Raw genomic sequence first — 24,841 nt, forward strand, 5'->3', positions numbered from 1 at the left:
TCTGTTTGTAATAACCTTTTATTCCTGATGGGTCTCAGAACAATCTCCCATTTTCCAGGTTTTTTAATTCTCAGCACACTGCATTAAAACTGGAGAGTGAAGTGAGAATCATTGCTTGTTCAAGCTGTAACGCCCAAAGGAAGATGTCACGTTGAGCAGCACTCTCTGATCGAGACACCCCAGTATTTCAGTCGCTGAGGAAAGCAGTTTCCTCTATGCCTTTTGTGCCAGAAGTTGAGGAAAGGGATAAAGACAGACAGCTTCTGGAGACATCAGATGTCGCTGCGTGGAGTCGCTTCATCTCCAGCAGATGGAATCCTCCCCTTGGTTTCTGTTTCCTGTGGGAGCTCACCTATCTTATCTCAGCGCTGCTGCTCTTCATTCAGAGCAGGCCTATAAAAGTATGCTAGATGGCTTCTGCCTGTCTGGAGAAAAGAGCTTAACTTCTGGAAGGCCTTTTCTTTTCAAGAACACTCTGAGGCACTCCCTGTTAATTTCTCCCTTGGGATGTTGCTGTTTCTAGACAGAGCAAACTAATGTTTACAGGGAGTTAAAATAGGTGGCTTGTGATGGCACCTTATTGTTCCTTCTGGTGCCTATTGAGTATCATGTGCACAGCAGCGAGCTGGGATATGACTCACTGTGATTCCTCAGAAAGGGCTTAACTCTCTGATATTCCTGTTGTGCAGTCTGTGTTATGATAGCTTCCTTACAAGAAAATCCCCTCTGTGCTTTGTCGATGACGTATCACAAGCATCATCTGAAAAGAGTTCAATCTTAAGGCTTGTCACAAAGCATGTGAGGTGCACTTTGGGACCTGCTTTAATGGCTGTGGTGGGGTTGGCTCAGTGGTTGGACTTGATGGTCTTAGAGCTCTTTTCCAACCAAAACAGTGAGATGATTCACTTCTGTGATTCTATGAACACATGCAGTTCCTGGAGTGGTAGAGATGCATGTCCTTACAGGAACAACAGCCAAGTGACTTCTCTCTTCCTCTGGTCTTATCTTGTTGTTCTTAGAAGAATCTGACTTCTCAGGAGCATGCTCTGGTGTGTGCTGTCTCAAACAGTGTCATAGTAATTCCAAATGCATAAATCATAACTGTATCTGATATGTAGAAAAGTGTGGATAATGCATGTTTGCAGTGGAGACCTGAGACACTTGATGTGATATGGTGGAGGCTGTAGACTGGAACTGGAGAAACATGTCTTGCTGTAGGCTTCCTAAAAAGCTGCTGCAAGATTTTTGGGCCTCTGTAAGCTTTAAATGGATTTCCCTCCCCCTTTTGATTTGAAGGATAGGTTGGACTCGATGATCCTCGAGGTCCTTTCCAACCTAAGCGATACTGTGATACTGTGAAGTGGTCTAAATGCAGCCTATGGCTGTGAGGAGTGACACAGGAGCACATCCAGGTAGATTTCTAAAGTCTCTGAAGGAGACTCCACAACCTCTCTGGGCAGCCTGCTCCACAGCTCTGTCACCCTCATAGTGAAAAGGTTTTTCCTTCTGTTGAGATGGAATTTCCTGTGGTTGAGTTTACATCTGTTGCCCCTTTTCCTATCACTGAAAAGAGCCTGGCTCCATCCTCCTGACAGCCACCCTTCAGATATTCGTAGACATTGATTGGTTTCCCTCTCAGCCTTCTCTGCTGCAGACTAAACAGCCCCAGGTCTCTCAGCCTTTCCTCCTGAGAGAGATGCTCTGGTCCCTTAAACATCCTCCTAGCCCTCCATTGGACTCTCTCCAGTAGATTCCTGTCCCTCTTAAACTGGGGAGCCCAGAGCTGGATACAGTATTCCAAATGTGGTCTCACCAGGGCAGAGTAGAGGTGGAGGAGAACCTCCTTTCACTTGCTGGGCACACTCTTCTTAGTGCCCCCCAGCACACCATTGGCCTTATTTGCCAGCAGTGCACATTGCTGTCCCATGGAGAACAACTTCTCAGGCAGGACTCCCAAGGTTCTTCTCTGTGGAGCTACTCTCCCTAACCTGCACTGGTGCCTGGGGCTGTTCCTCCCCAGGTGCAGGACTCTGCACTTACCCTTGTTAAACTTCATTAGGTTCATCTTTGCCCAATACACAAACCCAATGAAGTTCAACAAAGATGAGTGTGGACCTCTTTACCTGGATGCTTCTAGTGTGGTAAGTTCTTGCTGAGGTGTAATTCCTAAGACCTTGCTTAAAGCTTGACTTCTTTCAACAAGGTTTCTGGAACTGAGAGGATGAGTGTTGGACAAATGAAGTGATTGCATGCCTTTGAACTTGCACATCTGTGCCATTCCTTGGTGAGCAAACACCTGATGTGCACTCCTAAACGAGAGATTTACATAAACTTTGCTAGATCCTTAAGTTTTAGGTATCAGCTCTCCTGATCCCCTGCTGGGAGTCAAAATGCCACAGTTGGTGCTTGCTGTAATTGCAGTGAGAGTTGGACTTAGCTGTTTATTTTGTCAGCATTCTCTAGTGGGGGCATAAAAGCAGATTTTTCTCTGGGTTGCTCTGTGTAACTGAAGGAAATAAGTTTGGGTTTTATGGAATACATTTAAGGCAACTTAACTCTTGCAGCTATGTCATTTTTACTAGGTGAGAAGAGCCACTTCTTAGGCACCTGGCAGTTGTGTCAGTTTGATGTTAGTTTTGACTGCGGTTGACTTTTTAGAGGAGGGCTGAATGTAAATGGATTGCTGGCTGTGATCCCGTGGAAACATTGTTGTCAAGGTTGGACTTCTGGCTCCCAGGCAAAGTGCTCCTAGAGCTGCAGAGATCCTCCTCTGTAGTTTGCTGTTTGTTGTTGGGTTTGTTTTTGATGTCGAGGTGTGTGTGGTTCTCCGAACTTTGAGTTCTGAATTCTGGTTTTAGTTAAAATGAGCTGAGTGTGTGTGTGTAGGATGAGCTAGGGAAGGTTCAGGTGCTTTCCTAGGCTCCTGCTCTCTATCCATGCAGATGGAGAACCTTTCAATGTAACTTCCTTTTTTAGCATTTCATGTCTGAAGGATTCATGGAGGAAGCAAATTTCAAAAGGCATTAACTTGCTTACTTGTTACCAGACCTTTTGGACTCGCTGTAGAGGACACAGTGGGGAGTTTTCTGTGTAAATAAATAGGTCAGCCCAGGCGAGTAGCCCTGGGGTATAGTTTAGTTTGTTGTGATACAGAAAGAGAGTTTCTTCCCATTTCTCAGTGTGCTTAGCATAGAATTTCAATGACAGCTCCTATGTACCAAGCACAGCTTATCCCAAACACATAAAATGGAGTAAAAAAACCCAGTGGGATGTCCTCAGAGCGAGGTGTCTGGTTACAAAACACATGAAATAAAGCCTGTGACAGGGACTTTATTTTCTTCAACTGCAATCAATAATTCAGTGCTGGAATTTACCAGATTGAGTTACGTGTGCCATGCCTCCTGCAGTGATGTGCTGCATGGCAGCATCCAGTTCCCAAGACTTGACAGCTTGCTGTGCAGAGGGGTAGCAGGCTTAACATCAGCCCAGCTCATCTGGAGAGCTTTTTTGTCATGCTGTTGTACATGCAAGGCAGGGAAAAGACCATTTGTCCTCTGGCAAAACTTAGAGTTGATTACTCTCCTTAAGACTGGAAGGAACTTTTTGAAGAGTTTTTTGCTGCAGTGCTTTGTCAAGGGTCTTGTCCTGGTTTGAGGCCAGGCAGATCCTGTCTTGCCCCTGAAAGGGGCAAAAGAATGACACTCATCACACAAATGGATTGCAGCAGTGATGGGAAGTTTAAATGGGAAGCAGTAAGTGTTTTACAGAAGCTACAAAGCGTAGTGGCAAAAGAATCCCAAAGCACACAGAGTCCCCTGTAGCACACCCAAAAGCCTCCCAACACTTCCCATCTCTCCACCTGAGGGTACACCCAAAACCCCCAGGGCTCTTTCTTCCCCCACACTGCTGGGCAAGTCTCAGGCTGGCCAGGGCTGAGACTGCTTCCTCCCTTCTCCTCCTGGCATTAGGCCTTGAGAGACTCCCCCAGCGTTACCTGATAGGGAGCATCTCCCATGGGAGCAGAGAGGGAAGAAAGAGGAAGAGAGAGACTTTGCAGATGGATTTATAAGGAGCAGGATATTATGGGTATGAAATATGCTGCTTCCTGTGGGCTGGACCCTTGGGACACTGGAGGTGTAGCTTGTGTGGCAGGAGCAGGAGGCAGCCGGCCTCAACTGCCACCTGTCTGTACTCCCTTTTCCCACAGAAATGTCTGGCAGGTTTCTCTGAGCTGTGGCACTCTGTGAGTGCAAACATCATAAAAGGCTGGGTACCAACAGTGGTTCAGTTCTGTTGCATTAGAGAGTCACAAAGGGTGCAGAACTGGCCTGATCATCTAATTTCTTTTAATCAAGATACTGCCTTGGCAGTATCTGACTCTTCATGGAGAGGAAAAATGATGTAGGGCAGAATGTAAGGAGCAGAGGAGGGTAAAAGATGGGGTTAATGGCAAACAGAGTTGGATGGAAGGGTTTGGAGGAGCAGCTGAGAGAGCTGGGGTTATTTAGTCTGGAGAAGAGAAGGCTGAGGGGAGACCTCATTGCTCTCTACAGCTCCCTGAGAGGAGGTTAGAGTGAGGCTGCTGTTGCTTTCTTCTCCCAGGTAAGAAAAGATAGGATGAGAGGAGATGGGTTGAAGTAGTGCCAGAGGAGGGTTAGGTTGGATATGAGGAAAAACTTCTCTAGTGAGAGAGTGGTGAGGGGTTGGCACAGGCTGCCCAGAGAGGTGGTGGAGTCCCCATCCCTGGAGGAGGTGATCAAGAAGCCGTAGGAGTGGTGCTTCAGGACGTGGTTTAGTGGTCATGGTAGTTGGATTATGATTGGACTTAAGGACCTTAAAGGTCTTTTGCAGCCTTAGTGATTCTCTGATCCCCTGCCCCCAGGTTTGGCTGCGTGTGTGCACGCACAGGAAACACTAATCTGTTGTGTGTAATGAAGTAGCAGGAGCTGAGAATACTTGAAATTTGCACTGGAAGTGGGGTTTAATTTGAATTAAATGGAAAACATTGCTTTCATGCTTCTAAATGAGGATTTAATTAAAACTAAATTAGTTCCTCTTTTTAGACTTACTCCTGAATAGGAAATTTGAAACATGCTGCAGTTGATGGTTGGTTTTCTCCAACTTTGATTAATCACTTTCAAAGTAAGCAGAGGATCAGTGTAGCAGTTTCATAATTACACACCACTGAGTTCACTTCAAACCTTAACTAAAAGAACTGTAAAGGAAGCTTCATCTTGGTTAATTTTGTGTAATGCTGCATCCAGAGGAGCGTGGCAAGCAGGCCAAGAGAGGGGATTCTGCCCCTTGACTCTCCTCTTCTGAGACCTCACCTCCAATCCTGCCTCCAGGTCTGGTGTCCCCAGCATGAGAAGGACACAGAGCTGCTGGAGTGAGTCCAGAGGAGGCCACAAAGATGACCCAAGGGCTGGAGCAGCTCTGCTATGAGAATAAGCTGAGGGAGCTGGGGGTGTCCAGCCTGGAGAAGACTGCAGGGGGACCTTAGAGCTGCCTGCCAATAGCTGAAGGGATCCTACAGGGAGGCTGCAGAGGGATGACTTCTGAGGGTGTCTAGAGCCAGGCCAAGGGGGAATGGTTTGAAGCTGAGGCAGCGCAGGGTTAGACTGGAGCTGAGGAAGAAGTTCTTCAGTCTGAGGGTGCTGAGATTCCGGAACAGGCTGCCCAGGGAGGCTGTGGCTGCCTCCTCCCTGGGGGTGTTCAGGGCCAAGTTGGATAAGGCCTTGATCAGCTGAGTCCAGTTGAAAGGTGTCCCTGCCCATGTTGGGGGGGATGTTGGAGGAGATGATCTCTGAGGTCCCTTCCAACGGCAGACATTCTAAGCTTTTATGGTCTTGTGTGTGTGAATTAGCCTCTTAGGAGTGCTAATCTGAAGGAGGGCCCATACCATGGTACTTCCTGTTTAATTGCAAGAGACTTAGCAGGGAAATGTTTGACCTGGGTGTACTGTTGTTCAGAGGCCTTGGAACAGTGATCAGAGTCATGAAATTAATAGAAGTATTCTTGAGGTCTTAATTGAGCCCTGTATTAAGCCCTGCATCTCTAAGCATTGCTGAAGATTATTTGGCAGAATTTACTGTGTGTAAAGCAATGCAAGTATTCAACAAACCTAGTGCAGCACAAGTTAACATAATTCTCTACAGGCTGCCTTCTCCCTGGGTAAATGTTACAAATGGGCAAGCAAACAAGCCCTCAACCAAAACAAGCTCCTTCAGAAGTTTTAAATCTGCTCATTTGTCACGTCAATAAAACTGTAAACACAGAACAGAGTGCGAAGCAAAGCGTTTTGCAGCTTAAAAATCCCCAGAAAACATTGTTTGGAGCAGGCAGTTGGTAATAAACCATCAAGATGCACTAAAGCTGCAGTCCCAGTTTCACTCTTACAAGACTTTAGTTATTAATTGCAGACATTCTTATTTGACAAAGCTTTCCCATTGTTTGTCCACAGCATTTTCTGCTTGATTTCCTCCATTCCTTTTCAGCTTGCCCTGTGGACTTGGGAAATCATTCAGCAAGGTGTTTATGCTCAGACTTAGAACTCCTCTTACTAAAAATTCTGCAGTGCTCTGCAGAACACTGTCACATATCCCCCAGCCTTACACCCCTTGAAGGGAAGAGCTGTATATGTTTACGGCATGTGCCTCTGCTTCCTTTCTGTTTCTCTCACCTCCCAAGTCCCAGCCTGAACAGAAAACACACCAGGTTAGTTTTTATGCAGAGCTTTGGCAGCCAGCTTTATTGAGGAGGAGGGAATTTGTGTAGTGCTTTGAATTGGAGCAGGGCTCTCTGGCTTTTTGTATGTGACTGGTGTCTCGTTAAGCCAAGAGAGCAGTCAGTAAATAGTTTTAAGAGGTTGTTGGAAGCTTGAATCAACACTTATTTATTGAAGGGAGTTAGCTGTATGTTCCTTTTTGCCTTCCTCTTTGACATGTTTTCTGTCTGTGTAGCTAGCTGACCCGGAGGAAGTGCTCTAAAGAGAGTTGATTATTGTATTGCCAAATTCTTACCATGTCACTGCCCTTTGAAAAAGCAGCAGTGCACTTTCTTGGGCTTTGCTTAAAGGCAGATTTATTTGACTTTTTACTGATGTGGGAGAAAACCACAATCAAATTAGGGGGAAAATATTAGGGTCCTGTTGCTACTTACTGTAAGATTTTTAAACCCTTTTTAAGACTCCACTGGGTGTTTACTTTGTACAGAATGCTCAGAATTGCTTAGCCTGAAAGGGAGGTAAAAAGTGGAAGGAAGAGTGTGTGTACCCTGTTTCTCTCCTGGTATTATATTGCCTCCTCAGAATGTACACTTGGTCATTCTTAAAGATGCATATTTAATGGCAGAAATTTATTTATTTAAAAGGCTGGATTGCCAATCAGCCTAAATTTGTTTCAGTTAAAATTTGATGGTCTAAAGACAACTTATAATCCTTTTCTTGTTACAAAGCATTGTCAACTTTGTAGTAGTATCAGTTAAAAAGTTTATGGAAACTTTGTTTTAAGGTGGTTTAAAATGGAGCTAAATTTGAATTTGATGGCACCTGTTTCCATTTTTGTTTCCCTGGCAACACCACTGGTATCAAAAATTGCCCCTAGACCACCCTGGGTTTGGGGAAGAATGAAACCAGCCCTGGCTTTTTTGTGTCAGCCTTTTACTGACTCGATACTGAAAGCTCTGCCGCACAGTCGCTGGCTCGTGAGCTGGCTCCAATGACTTGGGTGTGCAGCTGGCCCTTCTCCTAGGGGAATGTTCTCTGTTAATGCCACTTTGGGGTGTCACACTCTCTGAAACATGCATTGAAAGGCTCTCCAGGAGTGGCTTTTGGTAGCCATGGCAGGAGAAGCCCGCAGAGAAGTAGAGTGGAAGTTCCTGGCTTGTAGGTAGCGTGGTCTGGTTTTAAAGCTGTTTCCAGTAGGGTATTCCTTAAGAAATGTAATGTCTGTGAACTCTGACCTTGTCTACACTGGGCAGGTGGCTACAGATACAAGTGAGCTTTGCCCATGTTGTCCTCCTTTGACTTGTTTCCAGGAGTTTCTCCAGATCAGCTGGGTGTGCTTTTCAAATACATTCCTCCCTCATCAGACAAAAAAGTAACTCCATCTTGCCCTTTGTTTATTCTCTGTACAATGTGACTAATTGATGCAGACTTCAGCTTTTGTATCCAGAAGTGGTAAGCAGTTGATTTTGAGGGGTGAAAATAGCACGTGTAAGTGTTAAACGTTTGAAACAAGCTGCAGGAGAAGCTTCAATGACTGCAGTGCTGTGCAGCAGTCAGGATAATTGAGTTGTGTGGAGACATCAACACAGAGTTTGTTAGAAGTTGATCCTTCTGGCATTGAAGTGAGCTGCCCTATATAAATGGGGACTCTGGAGCAAGTGGATGTGATGCCATTTCCTTGGCTTGAGAATCTGTGGAGTGTGAAGGTAGCTCTCCAATGATTCTGTGGTTCTTGCTAGGCTGGAAATACTGCAGTAAACTGGTGGTACTAGAGAGAAGTCTGACTACCATAACCTGGGATGAGCTGTAGGAGAGGCTAAAAGCCAAAGGGCATGTCTGGCTGGCTGGGTGCTGAGAAGCTGATGGGTGCTCAGATAGCAGTGCTCCCTGAGGGCAGGACGTGACTTGGCTCCAGCTCAGGAGCAGTACCCTGTGCTAGTGAGTGTCTGCATCCAAAGTGACATCCCTGCTCCCTGGGCTCCTTTCATGCTTACCTCTCTCCATGGAAAACATCCCTGCTGTTTTGGGCTGTAGTTCATAACCTTTGATACCAGATCCATTCACAGTGCTGAGCACTCTGAGTTTGGGCACAGAGGTGCATTTCTTTGTCTGGCTGAAGCCTGTGCTGCAGTACTGCTGCTGCTGACTTCGTGCCAGTTGAGAGCAGATTAAGATTTGGCTCACCATAAATTTAGCTGACAGAAAGTTTAACCTATTAAATTTCTCTTTGTCATTAACTCACAGAAGGAGAGGGTGAATTCTGTTGCAGAGTTTCAGCTCTGGCATCGTGAGTCCAAAAGCTGCTTTAGTGTTTTCTGAACAGGGCTTTGATAAACTCCACAGCAGGGTCACCCAGGGCAGGTCACACAGGAACACATCCAGGTGGGTTTTGAAAGTCTCCAGAGAAGGAGACTCTACAACTTCTCTGGGCAGCCTGCTCCAGGGCTCTGGCACCCTCACAGGGAAAAAGTTTTCCCTTCTGTTCCTGTGGCACCTCCTCTGCTCCAACTTGAAGCCCTTGCCCCTTGTTCTGTCATTGGACATCCCTGAGCAGAGCCTGGCTCTGTCCTGCACATCTTTATTAACAGGAATGAAGGCATCCCTCAGGCTCCTCTGCTCCAAGCTCAGGAGCCCCAGCTGCCTCAGCCTGTGCTCACAGGGAGATGTTCCTCTTGTCTTGAAAGTGTTTTGCTGGGATTGGACTGGGTGGTCTCCAGAGGTCACTGCCAACCCCTATCAGTCTGTGATTCTGTAGCTGAAGTGCTCCCTGCAGTGATGATATTTTCCTGTCTGTGGCTGCCAGGTGGTTTAGGGAAGACTGTGGCCTGTATTTAGGCACACTTTGCTTTCAGCAAGTCTGCTGTCCTGCAGAGCATTTTCCTCCTACTTGGACAAAAGGAAATCAGTATTTAGTGCCTTTGGACTTTCTTAATAGTACTGTACACATACACAGGAAAGAGTTTTATTGAAGAAACATCTCCCCCTTCATTTTTGTTTCCTTTATCACCTCTCTCTCTGTAAATATTTTACCATAACTGCAGAGCAAGTGTAAAATTGTCTCCCAGTAACAGTGTTTGAACTCTGGGGTTAACTTAATGTCTTAATTTCTCTTTTTGAGGCTCTGCCATGAACCTCAGGGGACTTCACCCACATTTAAGAGCCTCTCAGCCCAAATGATGCATTGTGGCAGATACTTGCTCAAGAGCTGGGCAACTCGCTGCCTAGCCAAACAGGTGTTGAGGAATCAAGAGGAAGAAGGGATCTTGATGAATTCTGGCACCTTTCTCAGAAGCAACCTGCTATTGCTTAAAATCCTCCTTCCACAGAGTCTGAGAGATCTGGATCACTAGGTGTCTTGAAGAAGCTTTTCCATCACTGAACTTGAGCAAGTAGTTCCTTAGTGAACAAGGACATGGTTCTGAAAGCACACATTACATGGCTGAATCCAGGCAATACTGCTTTGATTAATTTAGTCCTGTTTCACCATATTTTCTTTTACCCTTGATTCAGTACTATCTGGAAAATTCATAGGAATAATACCTACAAGGTTGCAACTCTGTTATTCAGACTGAGAAGCTTACTTTCCCTGCAGGAAAACTCCCAACAATATAGCTTGCTTCAATAATCCAAATATTTGCTCTTCTTCCCACAGTATTTTCTGCCATTCCTGAGAAAAGGAGGCAGTGATTGCATCCAGAAATATATTAACATTTGCTGAGGCAGGAAGTGGAAAGGCTGCCTTTGCAATTCTATTTACTAATATAGAGGGTTGAGAGTGAGTAACTTATATTTGTGAGAACAAGCTGTAGTAAACTTGCTGGACATGAACTGCAAGCCCTCTGCCATAACCACACACAGTAGTAATAATAGAAGGCATTCAAGAAATATGCAGCAGTTCATTTTTTCAGTGCATGTTAGACCTCCAGCAGCAGTATTGTGTTCAGTTTTAGGCATTGTGCTGGCACAGAATGTTAGGAGTTGGAAGGCACCTCCAGAGATCATCCAGTCCAACCCCTCTGCCAGAGCAGGAGCACCCAGGGCAGGTCACACAGGAACACATCCAGGCAGGACTTGAAAGTCTCCAGAGAAGGAGACTCCACAACCTCTCTGGGCAGCCTGCTCCAGGGCTCTGGCACCTTCACAGGGAAAAAGTTTTCCCTTCTGTCCCCTTGGAGCCATTGAATCCTGATTCAAATGAGAGGGGTAAAACAGTAAACCAAATTCTGGACAGGATCAGTAGATGAAGAAGGAATTATCCTTCTGAAATGGAAATGTGTCTGAACGACCTCCCCTGGTATTGATTTGTCATGATTTAATAACTGGCACCAGATACAGCCTAAGGAGGGTTCTTCCAGGAGGGAAACTATTCCAAACAGACAAAACTCCAATGACAACTATTATTGTTATTCAAACTGAAGACAGTCAGAAGGTGAACTTCACTGGCAGCCCAAGCTGGCTCCCTCCACTTCAGGTTTGTTTATCAAACTGAAAAATCTCTCCCAACTTTCTCTTTTCCTGTGTAAGGCCCAAACTCTGAGATGTTCTGTTTGGATTACAATTACACTAATTCAGTGCAGGTCACTTGCTTTTTACTGAGTCCAGATGACATTTAGTAAGCTAAACAGGGGCCAATTAGCTTAAAAAAAGGGAAAGAAAAAGAGGCGAGGCTGGCTGCCTCGGGGCAGGTCACACAGTGGCTGCAGAGCACAATTGCTTGGATTACAGTTTGGCTAACATCAAACGCAGAACTGAAGTGAAAAACTACCCTTTGGGTTTTTGTCCTCTCCTGCACCCCTTCTAGGTGTCTTACATCAAAATGTGCTCATTTAGAAGCTGTTCCTTTCCCACCTCCAGGTGAGAGTCATGAACAGACTCACCAGAAGTTTTTGTTGTGTCCTCTTCCTTCACACAGGTTTAAGGCCCCACCACATTTTTAACATTGAGAAGTACAAGCAGTTTAGTTTCCACTTCATTTTTAATATCCCCAGTGGCTAGCTGATCTTTTCAAGTCTGCCTGCTTTAACTTGCTGCAGTAGAATACACAGGACTGGAGAGGTAGTGAACACCACACATAACAAGGGTCTGGGGCTCTTCTATTTCTGCAATAATACTTGTATTCCTAACTCAAGCTGAACTGCCATGCAATTAGCCATACTGCAGCCTCTGCTGCTAATGCAGAGGGGCTGGAAAAGCCTCCAGCTTATCTGTAATGAACACACAAAGAATATGTCTTTGTTAATGGCAGCTGGGATCAAGGGCTGAATCGCTTCTGACCAGAGCACTGGCTATTAAATGATGATTAAGATCTGTGCTACTGAATAAAACCATCAATTTAGACTCAGTGTAGCTGCCTGCAAATCTGTCACTGCTCTTCTTTCTGACCATGTCTGCATTCAGCATTTATTTCCCCAAGTTTTCCACTCCTCAAACATTAGTATCAACTGCTACAATAAAATGTAATATGCTTTATGACTGCAAACATATCTCTGGAAGGAGAGGGGAAAGGCCATTTACATGTAACTGTATATAGCTGGCATGTCTTGAAGAACCTTTGCATTCGAAATTCCTTCCTCCCTCCCTTCTGCCTGGAGGTCTTTTTGTATAAACTGGGAGCAAGCTGCTAGGAATTAGGAGTATGATATGGCCCATTTATATGATATCAGCATTTCTAGTCACTGCTGCAGCTAGTGCTGTGCTGTTTGCATACTTCAGTGATTGCAGCAGCCACATTACTGAACCAGCATTTTCCCAGTAATACAGGCTGTAAACTTTTGTCCTTAAACTGGTTTTGCAGGAATGTGATTTCTGTGTGTACCTATAGCAACAATCTCGTCTGCCTCCCCCTCTACTCTGCCCTGCTGAGGCCACAGCTGGAATATTGTGTCCAGTTCTGGGTCCCTTGCTTCAAGAAGAACCTCAGGGAACTGCTTGAGAGAGTCAAGCACAGAGCCACAAAGCTGCTGGAGGCAGTGGAACATCTCCCTGTGAGCACAGGCTGAGGGAGCTGGGGCTTGGAGCAGAGGAGCCTGAGGGCTGTCCTCACTGCTGGGGATAAAGATGTGCAGGGCAGTGGGGGGAGGACAGAGCCAGGCTCTGCTCAGGGATGTCCAAGGACAGGACAAGGGGTGCAAGCTGGAGCAGAGGAGGTGCCATGGGAGCAGAAGGGAAAACTTTTTCCCTGTGAGGGTGCCAGAGCCCTGGAGCAGGCTGCCCAGAGAGGTTGTGGAGTCTCCTTCTCTGGAGACATCCAAAATCCAGCTGGATGTGTTCCTGTGTGACCTGCCCTGAGTGCTCCTGCTCTGGCAGGGAGGTTGAACTGGATGATCTCTGGAGGTCCCTTCTAACCCCTAACATTCTGTGATGCTGTGATTCTCATGATATTCACTGAGTAAGCCACATGGTTCATGTCCAAAGCATCTCAAAGAGCATCCTATCAAGACTCATTGTGGTTTAACAGCCTCTGCATGTCACAGTGCTTTACAGCATCTGTCATCATCTTGTTAGAACAGAATGAAGGCTGAAGCTAGAGTAGGCACCCTGAGTCTCAGAGATGCTGCCCATGTTAGTTATGAGCTAGCACAGGAGGCTGAGCAGAGGGGGTGTGAGCATGCCTCTTACAGACTGCTGGGCTGTAAGGCCCTACTGCTGGTACAAGCAATGATGTAGAGAGGAATTGTGTAAAAAGAAGACAAACAGTTCAGTGCTTGAGTTGAAATTCAAGCACAGATCTCTCCTGAAAAACAGCAGATCAAAAGCAGCAGCAGTTTCAGATAGGACAAATCCAGGACCTCTTCAGTCAGAGGCTTGGTGCCTGTGATTCTGTTTTTCATAGGACAGTGTCTAGTGGCTGGAAGTAAAAGTTCAAATGTTTGCCTGTGCAGCTGCCCAGCAGTACAGATAAAGACAGCATGCCTTAAGAGGAGCTGTGATGAGTTCTGCATACACACTCTCCATGCTGTGTCTGCAGCAAGCAGCTACTCTCATCTGGACTGCCCACCACATACCCAGAAATGATTCTCTCGAGGCAGGACAAACCATCTTTGGTTGACTATCACTGGAGTGGTTATTTGAAACCAGCAATCACTGAGTTCTTTCAAATTCTTACCCTATTACCAATATTTTATCAGAAGCAGATGCAAGCAGCACAACTTAGTCAGAATTATTGAACAACTTTTCTTTCAATTTCATAACAAATGAGGCCACGCTTCGTCGGTGCAGCTGAAAAAAGTTACAGCATGGCCGGCCCCAAGGCCCAGGACTGGGTGTCATAATTCAAACCATCACCAGCTGCAGTCCAAAGGCATTGGAAACACAACATTTTACTGTGCAGAAGAAATTTCTCTTGCAGATGAGACTCTTCATTTGCTAATAAACTCTGAGCTCTCAACAGCAACCAGGAGCTACTGTTCCAATACCAAAGGCCTGGTGGAATCTTTATGAACTTGATCCTGAAGCACCCTGAATGTTTATGGACTGGCCCTGGAACCCAAATAACTAAATCATTTCATTAAAGGCCAGCTTGGGCATAGTGATCAGGAAAGCATAAGAGCTTTAGATTTGTAACACCCTCCCCCCCCCCCCCAAATTAAAGTTAGTCAAGGGGATAACAGAAATAGAATAGAGCAGCTTGGAAGAGACCTTCAAGATCATCATGTCCAAGCTATCATCCAACACCACCTGATCAACTAACCCATGGCACCAAGCACCCCATCAAGTCTCCTCCTGAACACCTCCAGTGGTGACTCCACCACCTCCCCAGGCAGCCCATTCCAATGGGCAATCACTCTCTCTGTATAGAACTTCTTCCTAACATCCAACCTGAACCTCCCCTGGCACAGCTTGAGACTGTGTCCTCTTGTTCTGGTGCTGATGTATGTAATGTAGAAGTCCTCTCACCTTGTGAGTCTGCTGGAGCAGTTGAGCCTGGGTAACAGTTCTCCAATTAAATAGAAGGGAGGGTAGTTTTAGTGCTTGTCTTTAGCTCCAGATGTGGTGCCTTGGCCCCTAGTAATCCAGATCACAGCCTTGAAAGTCACTCTGCAAGGCTATTCATAAAAACAGAACTGTCAGAGGAAACAAACCAAAACCAAAAGGTGAAGGCTTTTGCCAGTTGCTGAAATTCTGGAGTGTGGCATTGTTTATTTTGGTGTCATGCATGAAAAGAGCCTTTTAGATCCCAGGGATGGTACAGCGGGCAAAACCCAGTAACTGCCAGGGTTGCTGGTCTCCAGCTAGCCACCAGCTGCCTTCTGGTCACTGTTATGAGTCAACTGTTACAAACACAATTGGAAGGTGCAGTGTAGACCATTTCCTGCTGTTAACAGTAAAGGTTACTTTAATGGACAAGAAGTTCCCTTGAGGGCTGAGAGAAAGCTGACCCTGCAGTGGCTTTATTTCTGAATAGAGGGGAGTGGTCAAGAGAACATCCCAAGCAGGCTCTTGAGTGGCAGTGGGGAAAGAACACACTGCATGAAACAGTGCCTGGAGGATGCTGACAGCTCTTAGTGGCTTGTGAAAATCAACAGTTTGCTCTCTAAATAATAGGATACTCACTGAACAGCAGCAGCCTCACTAATTAATAGTATACTCACTAATCAACACTAGTAGTGAGAGGACAAGGGGGGGGGGTGGATCAATGAGATCAGTTGTCCCAGGAAGCCAAAGTGTGCTGTTAGCAACATCTATGCCTTGAAGTGAGGCTTGTCAAAGGTATGAAGTCAAGAGATAGACTCTTCAGATCACTTGGCAGTATTAAGAGTCAGTTATGCAGTGCTGCCTGTCAGCAGCAGAAGGAAATGTTCCCTTACACAAGTGTGTTTAAAAAGGCCTTGTTTTACAAGCCTCTGGCAAGTACACATGTAATGAGGAGGGTAAAGCACTCCATTCTTCTTTCAGCCTAAGGACAGCTTCATAGCCATTTCTTTTTTTCCTGTGTTAACTCTCCCCCAGCTCTTCCCCTCCTCAAAAGAAATCTTAACCCCCATGTCCTGATTACACGTACCCAGCTCACCCAGTGCTGAGCTCGAGGGGGGTTTCAGAACCAGCATGAATTCATTTGTGGTTTCATTTAGGTTTTCCTCTTGGTGAGTACAATTTTTGGAAATACTCTCCCAGATAGTGTCTGAATGCTTGTGGCTGCCTCTTCCCTGGGGGGGTTTGAGGCCAGGCTGGATGAGGCCTTGAGTAGCTGAGTCTGGTTGAGAGGCATCCCTGCCCCTGGCAGGGGAGTTGGAGCAGGTGATCTCTGGAGGGTGGGTGTCAGGATGCCCAGTGATAAGACAAGGAGCAATGGGTAGAGGCTGCAACACAGGAGGTTCCTTCTCAGCACTTTACAGTGAGAGTGCCAGGGCCCTGCAGCAGGCTGCCCAGAGAGGTTGTGGAGTCTCCTTCTCTGGAGACTTTCAAGTCCTGCCTGGATGTGTTCCTGTGTGACCTGCCCTGGGTGCTCCTGCTCTGGCAAGGGGTTTGGACTGGATGATCTCTGGGGGTTCCTTCTAACCCCTAACATTCTGTGATTCTATGAGGGAAGTATCACAGAATCATAGACTCTGAATTTGGAAGGGCCCCATAAAGGCTTCTTGATGCCAGCTCCCACTTTTGGTAGCAAGAGGAAGTTTAGAAGTGAATCTGGAGGCACAGTTCTGATGCACGGTGCTGCTCACAAGGTGAGGGCTGATTCTGTTGAGTACATTTCCAGTTGCCCTTCATTATTGCAAAATGTTTGAGCTGGGTGAAGAATTTACTGCTACCACCTGTAATGCTGGCAAGATGCTGTGGGCTTCCTAGTAGTAATAAATACACAGTTCAACAGCAAGAGCTTATCTGTCAGCAGCCCATCTTTGCTGCTGATCAGGTGAGGATTCTTTCCATTATGTATTTTTCTCTGTCTTTATTACTTTATTGCTTTACATCTTCAGTGAATCATACTTTGCTTTGAACAGTAAAGGTCATGATTCCAGAGGGAAGCTTGTGACAGGGGATGGTTCTACCCCACTGGTTACTGTTGTGTGTTGGTGAGGGTTTTGCATTTCCTGGGGTTTTGGTTGTTTCATTCTGGGTTTGGTGGTTGTTGTTTGTTGTGGGCTGTTTTGTTTTGTTGTTAATGCTCCTGGTGTTAATCTGAGTGTTTGTTCCTTTCTCCTGAACTAATGTGAATGCAGTTTTGTCTGTAGATGTAGTATTGAGTACATGATTCATCAGTGGGCACTGCTAAAGAGCTGTTGACTTGAGCACAGTGGAATTGCGTGGTCAGTGTCTCACAGAGTCATAGAATGGTTTGGGTTGGAAGGGATCTTAAAGATCATCCAGTTCCAACCCCTTTCCAGGGACACCTTCCACTGGAACAGGTTGATCAAGGCTTCACCCAGCCTGGCCTTCAACACCTTCAGGGAGGAGCATTCACAACCTCCCTGGGCAACCTGTTGAGTGTCTCAGCACCCTCACTGGAAAGAATTTCTTCCTAATCTCCAGTCTAAATCTGCCCTCCTCAAGCTTCACTCCATTCCCTCTCATCCTATCCCTACCAGCCCTTGTCAAAAGTCCCTCCCCAGCTTTCTTGTAGCCCCCTTCAGGTATTGGAAGGCTGATCTAAGTTCTTCTCAGGGCCTTCTGTTCTCCAAGCTGGACAGTCCCAACTCTCTCAGCCTGTCCCCATAGGGGAGGTTCTCCAGCTCTCTGATCATCCTTTGTGGCCTCCCCTGGACACTCCAACAGTTCCATGTCCCTCTTATGCTGGGGGCACCAGAACTGGAGGCAGGGCTGCAGGTGAGGTCTCACAGAGCAGAGTATATCTTCATGAAGATTTTATTCATAACAGTTACTTCAGTATTATAGCTTCAGAATGTTAGTTTAGATATGGGAGAATCAGTTCTCCAGTCAGTGGCTAGAGCAGCCTGCAGTGTTGATTTGTATTCTCCTAGAGTGACTCAGGTTGGAAGGGACCTCAGAGCTCATCTCCTCCAACCTCCCCACCATGGGCAGGGACACCTCTCAACTAGACTCAGCTGCTCAAGGCCTCATCCAGCCTGGCCTTGAGGTGCTGGGAGGTGTCCAGAGAAGAGCCAGGAGGATGAGCAGAGGGCTGGAGCTGCTCTGCTGTGAGGACAGAATGAAGGAGTTGGGGCTGTTCAGTCTGGAGAAGAGAAGGCTCCCAGGTGACCTCATTGTGGCCTTCCAGTATCTGAAGGGGGCTACAGGAAGGCTGGGGAGGGACTGCTCAGGATCTCAGGTAGTGATAGGACTAGGGGGAATGGAATGAAGCTGGAGGTGGGGAGACTCAGGCTGGATGTGAGGAGGAAGTTCTTCCCCATGAGAGTGGTGAAGCCCTGGAATGGGTTGTCCAGGGAGGTGGTTGAGGCCCTGTCCCTGGAGGTGTTTAAGCCCAGGCTGGCTGAGGCTCTGGCCAGGCTGATCTAGTGTGGGGTGTCCCTGCCCATGGCAGGGGGGTTGGAACTAGATGATCCTTGTGGTCCCTTCCAACCCTGACTGATACTATGGTACTACTATGATACTAGCCCCATCCTCAACCTCCCTAGGCAACCTGTTCCAGAGGAATTAGATGGGGAGGACAGAACTTTAACCCCAGCATTTCAGGCTACCTGACAAAGGGAGTGCTGGGAGCTGGGGGGAGAGGTGCCCATTAGCCAAGTGCATGGCATAGTGACTTGGGCCCAAGCCTTTGGAATAAGTAGTTGCTATGGATTTTTCTTGAAATTCTAGCCCAAACCTAATCCAGCTCCTGTCACATATCAAGACTTTTAAAAGCCTTCATTTTAGGCATTAGTGCATTCTAACAGGGATTTTTCAGAGACATACAAAGCATAAAGGTGGATTTAGGACCCTAACTCTAGCTCTTTAATACCTCCTTTGGTGACTTTTACTGCCTGCCATAAAAGAATGATTCATGAATTCCCTCTTTCTTCTCCTTGTCCTTTGTGAATTATAAAAGAAGTCTCTTCTTTGCTGTGGCTTTTAACTGCCTGCAGTTGGTGCAAACAATTGGCAAAGGCAAATAGCTTTTCCAGAAAACATTGGAGCTGAGCAGGACTCTGAAAGTAAGCTTTGCTTACCTGCAGTGAGGTAAGCAAAGTCAAGCAGGAGGCACAGATGTTGTCACCATGTAAACAGAAGGCAGCAGCCTCCTGTGAGAGCAGTGTGTTTCAATAGCTACTGCAGAGCTGGCTGTTCAGAGGAGTTGCAGATAAGATTAAAAGTCATCAGTTCAAAGTTTGGAAGAGATCATTACTTTCAAGGACAGAAGCAGCTGAATTTGTTAGCCACTGCTCCATGGCAGCAGCACTTCACTTGTGCTGACAATTGCTCTGGGGTCATAAATGAAGTAGGTAAGGCCAATTGCGTGGTACTAGAGTTCATACAGAGCAGCTGGGTCTAGTTGAGAGGCATCCCTGCCCGAGGTGGGGAGGTTGGAGGGGCTCTGAGGGCCTTTCCAACCTGAGCCATTCTGTGAGGAGTTCCTAAATCTTATTAGGAAAAGCAAGCTTTAAAACTACCTCTAAAGAATTCTGAATGCAGAAGGAAGCAGCAATCCTACCAAATCTGACCACTCCCCAGTGCAGTTGAGAGAGGAGGAGGTGAACTTGGCTCTTCACAGCAGCTTTGTAGGTGTCCAAGAAGGCCAATGGCATCCTGGCCTGCATTAGGAATGGTGTGGCCAGCAGGAGCAGGGAAGTCATTGTGCCCTGTACTCTGCATTGGTTAGGCCACACCTTGAGTCCTGTGTCCAGTTCTGGGCCCCTCAGTTTAGGAAGGACAGTGAGACACTTGAAGGTGTCCAGAGAAGGGCAACAAGGCTGGGGAGAGGCCTTGAGCACAGCCCTGTGAGGAGAGGCTGAGGGAGCTGGGGTTGCTTAGCCTGGAGAAGAGGAGGCTCAGGGGAGACCTTCTTGCTGTCTACACCTACCTGAAGGGAGGTTGTAGCCAGGAAGGGATTGGTCTCTTCTCCCAGGCAGCCAGCACCAGAACAAGAGGACACAGTCTCAAGCTGCACCAGGGGAAGTTTAGGCTGGAGGTGAGGAGAAAGTTCTTCACACAGAGAGTCATTGGTCATTGGGATGTGCTGCCCAGGGAGGTGGTGGAGTCACCATCCCTGGAGGTGTTCAAGAGGAGATTGGATATGGCACTTGGTGCCGTGGTCTAGTCATGAGGTCTGTGGTGATAGGTTGGACTTGTTGATCTTTGAGGTCTCTTCCAACCTTAGTGAGACTGTGAGACTGTGATACTGTCTGTCAAAACAAGCAGTGCTCTCATTCCTACAGAGAACAGAGTAATCTCTTGAGCTTGATAAACAGCACTAGATCCAATGACAAGAGATGTGCCCACTGGGGTGCAGCTTAAAGAGAGAAAAGCTAGTGGGCAGTAGCTACATGAGCTGCAGATGGATTTGCTTCCTGAGTGTTGATCTGAGTGGCAATTCTAGCTTGCTTCAAATTTGTCTTCCAGATTCTTAGCCTGATAAAAAAGGTGGATAAATAGAATAGGATAGAATAGAATAAACCAGGTTGGAAGAGACCTTCAAGATCATCATGTCCAACCCATCAACCAATCCAACCCACCTAAACAACTAACCCATGGCACCAAGCACCCCATCAAGTCTCCTCCTGAACACCTTCAGTGATGCTGACTCCACCACCTCCCCAGGCAGCCCATTCCAATGGGCAATCACTCTCTCTCTGTAGAACTTCCTCCTAACCTCCAGCCTAAACCTCCCCTGGCACAGGCTGAGACTGTGTCCTCTTGTTCTGGTGCTGGCTGCCTGGGAGAAGAGACCAACCTCTGCCTGTCTACAACCTCCTTTCAGGTAGTTGTAGAGGGCAATAAGGTCACCCCTGAGTCTCCTCCTCTCCAGGCTAAGCAGCCCCAGCTCCCTCAGCCTCTCCTCGCAGGGCTTGTGTTCCAAACCCCTCACCAACTTCGTTGCCCTTCTCTGGACTAAAGCACTTAGCTGACTTGGCTTCAGTGCAGTGACAGTGGGTTTTGTTTCAACTCAGCAGTGTTGTTTGCTCATTCTTTGTTTATTTTTGGGACCTAGGCCATTTTCATGATCCCTACAAACCCTCCTCCCACCTTCCGCAAGCCGGAGCTTTGGTCTGATGAGTTCACCGATTTTGTGAAGAAATGCCTGGTGAAAAACCCTGAGCAGAGAGCTACAGCAACACAGCTGCTGCAGGTCAGTATTGAAGTCACTGAGAAAATGCAAGTTTTGTGTCTCTCTCCCCCCAGTCTCAAACTGCTGTGAAAGTTTCTGGGGGCAAATTTCATTTTACCTGTCCTCACTCCCCACCCAGCCTGGGTTTGTGCTTGGGGCTGCCCTGATCCAGGTGCAGGACCTTGCACTCAGCCCTGTTGAACTTCCTGAGGGTGGCTTGGGCACACCTCTGCAGCCTGTCCAGGTCCCTTCCCTCCATCTGCCAGCTGGACCACACAGCTTGGAGCCATCAGCAGGCTTGCTGAGGGTGCCTCAGTGCCTCTGTCCATGTCACTGACAAAGATGGCAGACAGCACTGGTCCCAGTGCTGACCCCTGAGGGACAGCACTTGTCACTGGTCTCCCTTTGGACACTGAGCTGTTCCCCACAAGCCTCTGGGTGCAGCCATCCAGCCAATTCCTTACCCAGCCAGTGGCCACCCCTCAAGTCCATGCTTTTCCAGTTTGGTGACCAGGATGTCCTGTGGGGCAGTGTCAGATGCTGCAGGCATAGGGTCCCAGGCTTCCACAGATCTGTTCCTGTGGAGGAGATTTTTAATACCACATTTCTGAGGGGCTTGCTGTTAGCTGGTGCCTGGACTGCATTTGCATATAGTGCTGCAAAGAGCAGAGTTTTCCTAACAGCAGGTGGCAAGGAGGCAAATGGTATCATGCCCTTGGATTAAAAACTACTCCTCCTGCTAAAAGGTTGGGGTTTGCTTTGCTTACTCTGCATTTCACAGTCAGAGATCAAGAAATGCTTTCTGACACAGAAAGTACAACTTTGTTGAAGTAGGCAGCCAGAGTTGCTCTGCTTACAGCCACTAATTTATGCTGTCAGTTTGTTAAGATTAATTAAATTCTGTAACTGAATATCTGCAGAAGTTTGTTTTTCTATGTCAGACAGTCACCACAGTGTTTATTTACTACTTACTGCATGTTTCCTTTGGAAAAGCCTACCCTGAACTGTAAAACAGTTGTGAGATGGTTACATTTCCCAAGGCTTCTTGGTATTAAAAGTGCTTGAAGTAAAATTTCAGTTAGGAAGCCACAAAAAGAGAGTGCAGGTTCATGGAATGGTTTGGGTTGAAGGGGGCCTTAAAGATCATCTCAGTTGCACCCCCAGTGCCGTGGGCAGGGACACTTTCTGCCTGCCCAGGTTGCTCAAGGCCTCATCAAATCTGGCCTTGAGCACCTCCAGGGAGGGGGCATTCACAACCTGCTTGGGGAGCCTGTTCCAGTGTTTCACCACCCTTACTGCAAAGCATTTCTTCCTAACCTCCAGTCTAAATCCATCCTCCTCAAGCTTCAATCCATTCCTTCTCATCCTATCATGACAAGCCCTTCTAAAAAGTCCCTCCCCGTATTTCTTGTAGGCTCCTTCAGGTGCTGGAAGGCTGCTCCCAAGAGCCTTCAGTATTTAGGATTAATCAATTATAAGCAGCTTTTCCATCACATTTGTAGTAATGCTATCTATGAACCAAAGAACTGCTGCAGTTAATTCTTTAGTGCTAAGAGCTTGTCCAGTGTTATGTAAAGCATCCAAGTCCCACAGATCCTGTGGCAGTTGTGTGTTGTGTTAGTGTAGGGTTTAACTGATGTGTAATGTCAAATCCTGCTTACCACTGAAATCTGTGCTGGTCAACACCAGTTGTACTTCCATGGGAAGCATAACTCCTGTAGTGATGTTACATGATGTCATGCTGTCTGTTTTTCTTCCTAGCACACATTTATTAAGAATGCCAAGCCAGTCTCAATTTTAAGGGACCTGATCACTGAAGCTATGGAGATCAAGGCAAAACGCCATGAGGAGCAGCAGAGAGAACTAGAAGAGGAGGAAGAAAATTCAGTGGGTACCTTTTTTAACCTATAGCTATCTGATTTTTTTTGTAGATAATTTGCTGTCTTTCCCCTATTTTTCCTCCATGAACTTGTGTTCAGATACTTTTCTTTGCAAGGTTTGTACCTGGTTGGTTTTTTAGCCTATGAAGACTGAGACTCTTGTTTATGATGAGTGGTGCTTCTGTGAGCCAGAAGCCAGCTGTCAGCACTGTTCATAGAACAGTTTGGATTGGAAAGGACCTTAAAGATCATCTGATTCCAGCCCCCTGCCATGGCAGGGACACCTCCCAGCAAGAAAAGAAAAGAAAAGAAAAGAAAAGAATAGAATAGAATAGAATAGAATAGAATAGAATAGAATAGAATAGAATAGAATAGAATAGAATAGAATAGAATAGAATAGAATAGAATAGAACAGACTAGACTAGACTAGACTAGACCAGACCAGACCAGACCAGGTTGGGAGAGACCTTCAAGATCATCATGTCCAACCCATCAACCAATCCAACCCACCAGCAGCCCAGGTTGCTCAAGGCCTCATCCAGCCTGGCCTTGAACACCTCTAGGGAGGGGGCATCCGCAACCACCCTTGGCAACCTGTTTCACTGTCTCACCACCCTCACTGGAAGGAATTTCTCCCTAGTCTCCAGTCTAAATGTCCTCTCCTCAAGCTTCAATCCATCCCCCCCTCTTCCTGTCACAGTTAGGGCACTGCACATCATCAGGTGGGAGCTATGTGGAAGCTGCAGGGACCAAATGATGTCTTTGTTCAGCAATTTTGCATTGCATGGCTTCTGAAGAAGGAGGGCCTGGAGTCCCACTTAATAAAGTGTCATGCTATAGGTGAGAGATGATAATCAACATATCACTAAGTTTTTCATCACTTAGAGGCACCACAGGAGGTTGGAATGGCCAACAGAACCAAGAAACTTTGTCAGTTAGTCGTTCTGGAAGGTCAAGTAAGTAATGTCCTGGGAGGCAGGAAAAGAAACCATGTGAAATTCTGGCTGTTGAGACTGACAGTAAACTGGACTCATCTGGGCCTCTAGAGAAGGGGCTTGATTTTCACTTCAGGGCACCTTTTTGGGGATAAAGGAATACACAAAATGGTAGTGATGGACAGTAGGTTGCAACAGCTGTGAAGTGGAAATGGTGACAGCATTTCATGGCTCAGCTGGCACTGTCAGCATGTGTGAGGAGAGAAGCAGGTCGTGTGATAAACCAGATTGCATTCAGAGTTGTTGGGCAGGGCTAGGAGCAAGTCAGTGTTCCTGGCATTGTTACTCTCCCTGTGTGATTGATTTGAGGGCAGTCTTGTGCAATGCAGCAGTGTGTGCTTCAAAGAAGTGCATTGCCACACGTCAGGAGAGCCAAGGTCACTCTGGAGCAGCACACGAAGATGAAGCCTGGAATGTTAGCAGAAGTCTTACAGCTTTGAGCAGATGAGAGCAGTGCAGCAATGCAGGCTGTGCAGAGGCCCTGTTACATGTCACAGAGGGGCAGGGGATGCTCTGTGCATAGAAATCCTTGGCAAGCAGGCTCTGTGGAGTGTTTTATATCCCAACAGACAGCACAGGCTTTTGTTGCTGGATGTTTGTCTTTCCTGAGAGTATGTTCTCTGAGCATTGATAGCTATAAAGATGGTTTACTTTGGGCTGTATTTGCTTAGTAATAAAGCAGGCAGGGAAGGTTGGGAGTTTTATTCTTCTATTGTTTTTAGCATTAGGAAATGTTGCCTGGGTGGATATGTGTGACTTGTCATGCAGAGCTGATGTCTGTGACTTGATATATTGAGCAGCTGATCTCTGAAGCGACTGGTTTGTTGCTGACAGAAAGACCTTGTGTCTTTCCTAGCATGCTTTCCTCTCTGTATTGCCTTGTAAGCTGCAGACCTCAAACAGCTGAGCCTTGCTGATGTCTTCAGCATCCATCCAAAATGTGGTGTGACATATTTACTTAGTCTGAGGTTCAGACAGGGAGCCAGGTTGCCAGGCATGGTCAAAACAATGGCAGCTCAGTAGGTGGTGTACACCTTCTCCCTCCCACTACTGGCTGGAAGGAAACAGCAGAAGT

General features: G+C 46.7%; 1 protein-coding gene across 1 annotated transcript in view; it reads left to right on the forward strand.

Moving 5' to 3' along the window:
- The window catches only part of STK3 (serine/threonine kinase 3), a 90,533-nt gene that overhangs the window by 23,646 nt on the left and 42,046 nt on the right, over nucleotides 1-24,841 (forward strand). The window contains exons 7-8 of the mRNA XM_068161164.1: nucleotides 20,775-20,912; nucleotides 22,653-22,778. Of these exons, the coding sequence (XP_068017265.1) occupies nucleotides 20,775-20,912; nucleotides 22,653-22,778 (264 nt within the window). The remainder of the gene's footprint in view (nucleotides 1-20,774; nucleotides 20,913-22,652; nucleotides 22,779-24,841) is intronic.

Source organism: Melanerpes formicivorus, unplaced genomic scaffold (assembly GCF_026170545.1).
Source record: "Melanerpes formicivorus ecotype bairdi unplaced genomic scaffold, bMelFor1.0.p_v2 SCAF_56, whole genome shotgun sequence".
Lineage (NCBI taxonomy): Eukaryota > Metazoa > Chordata > Aves > Piciformes > Picidae > Melanerpes > Melanerpes formicivorus.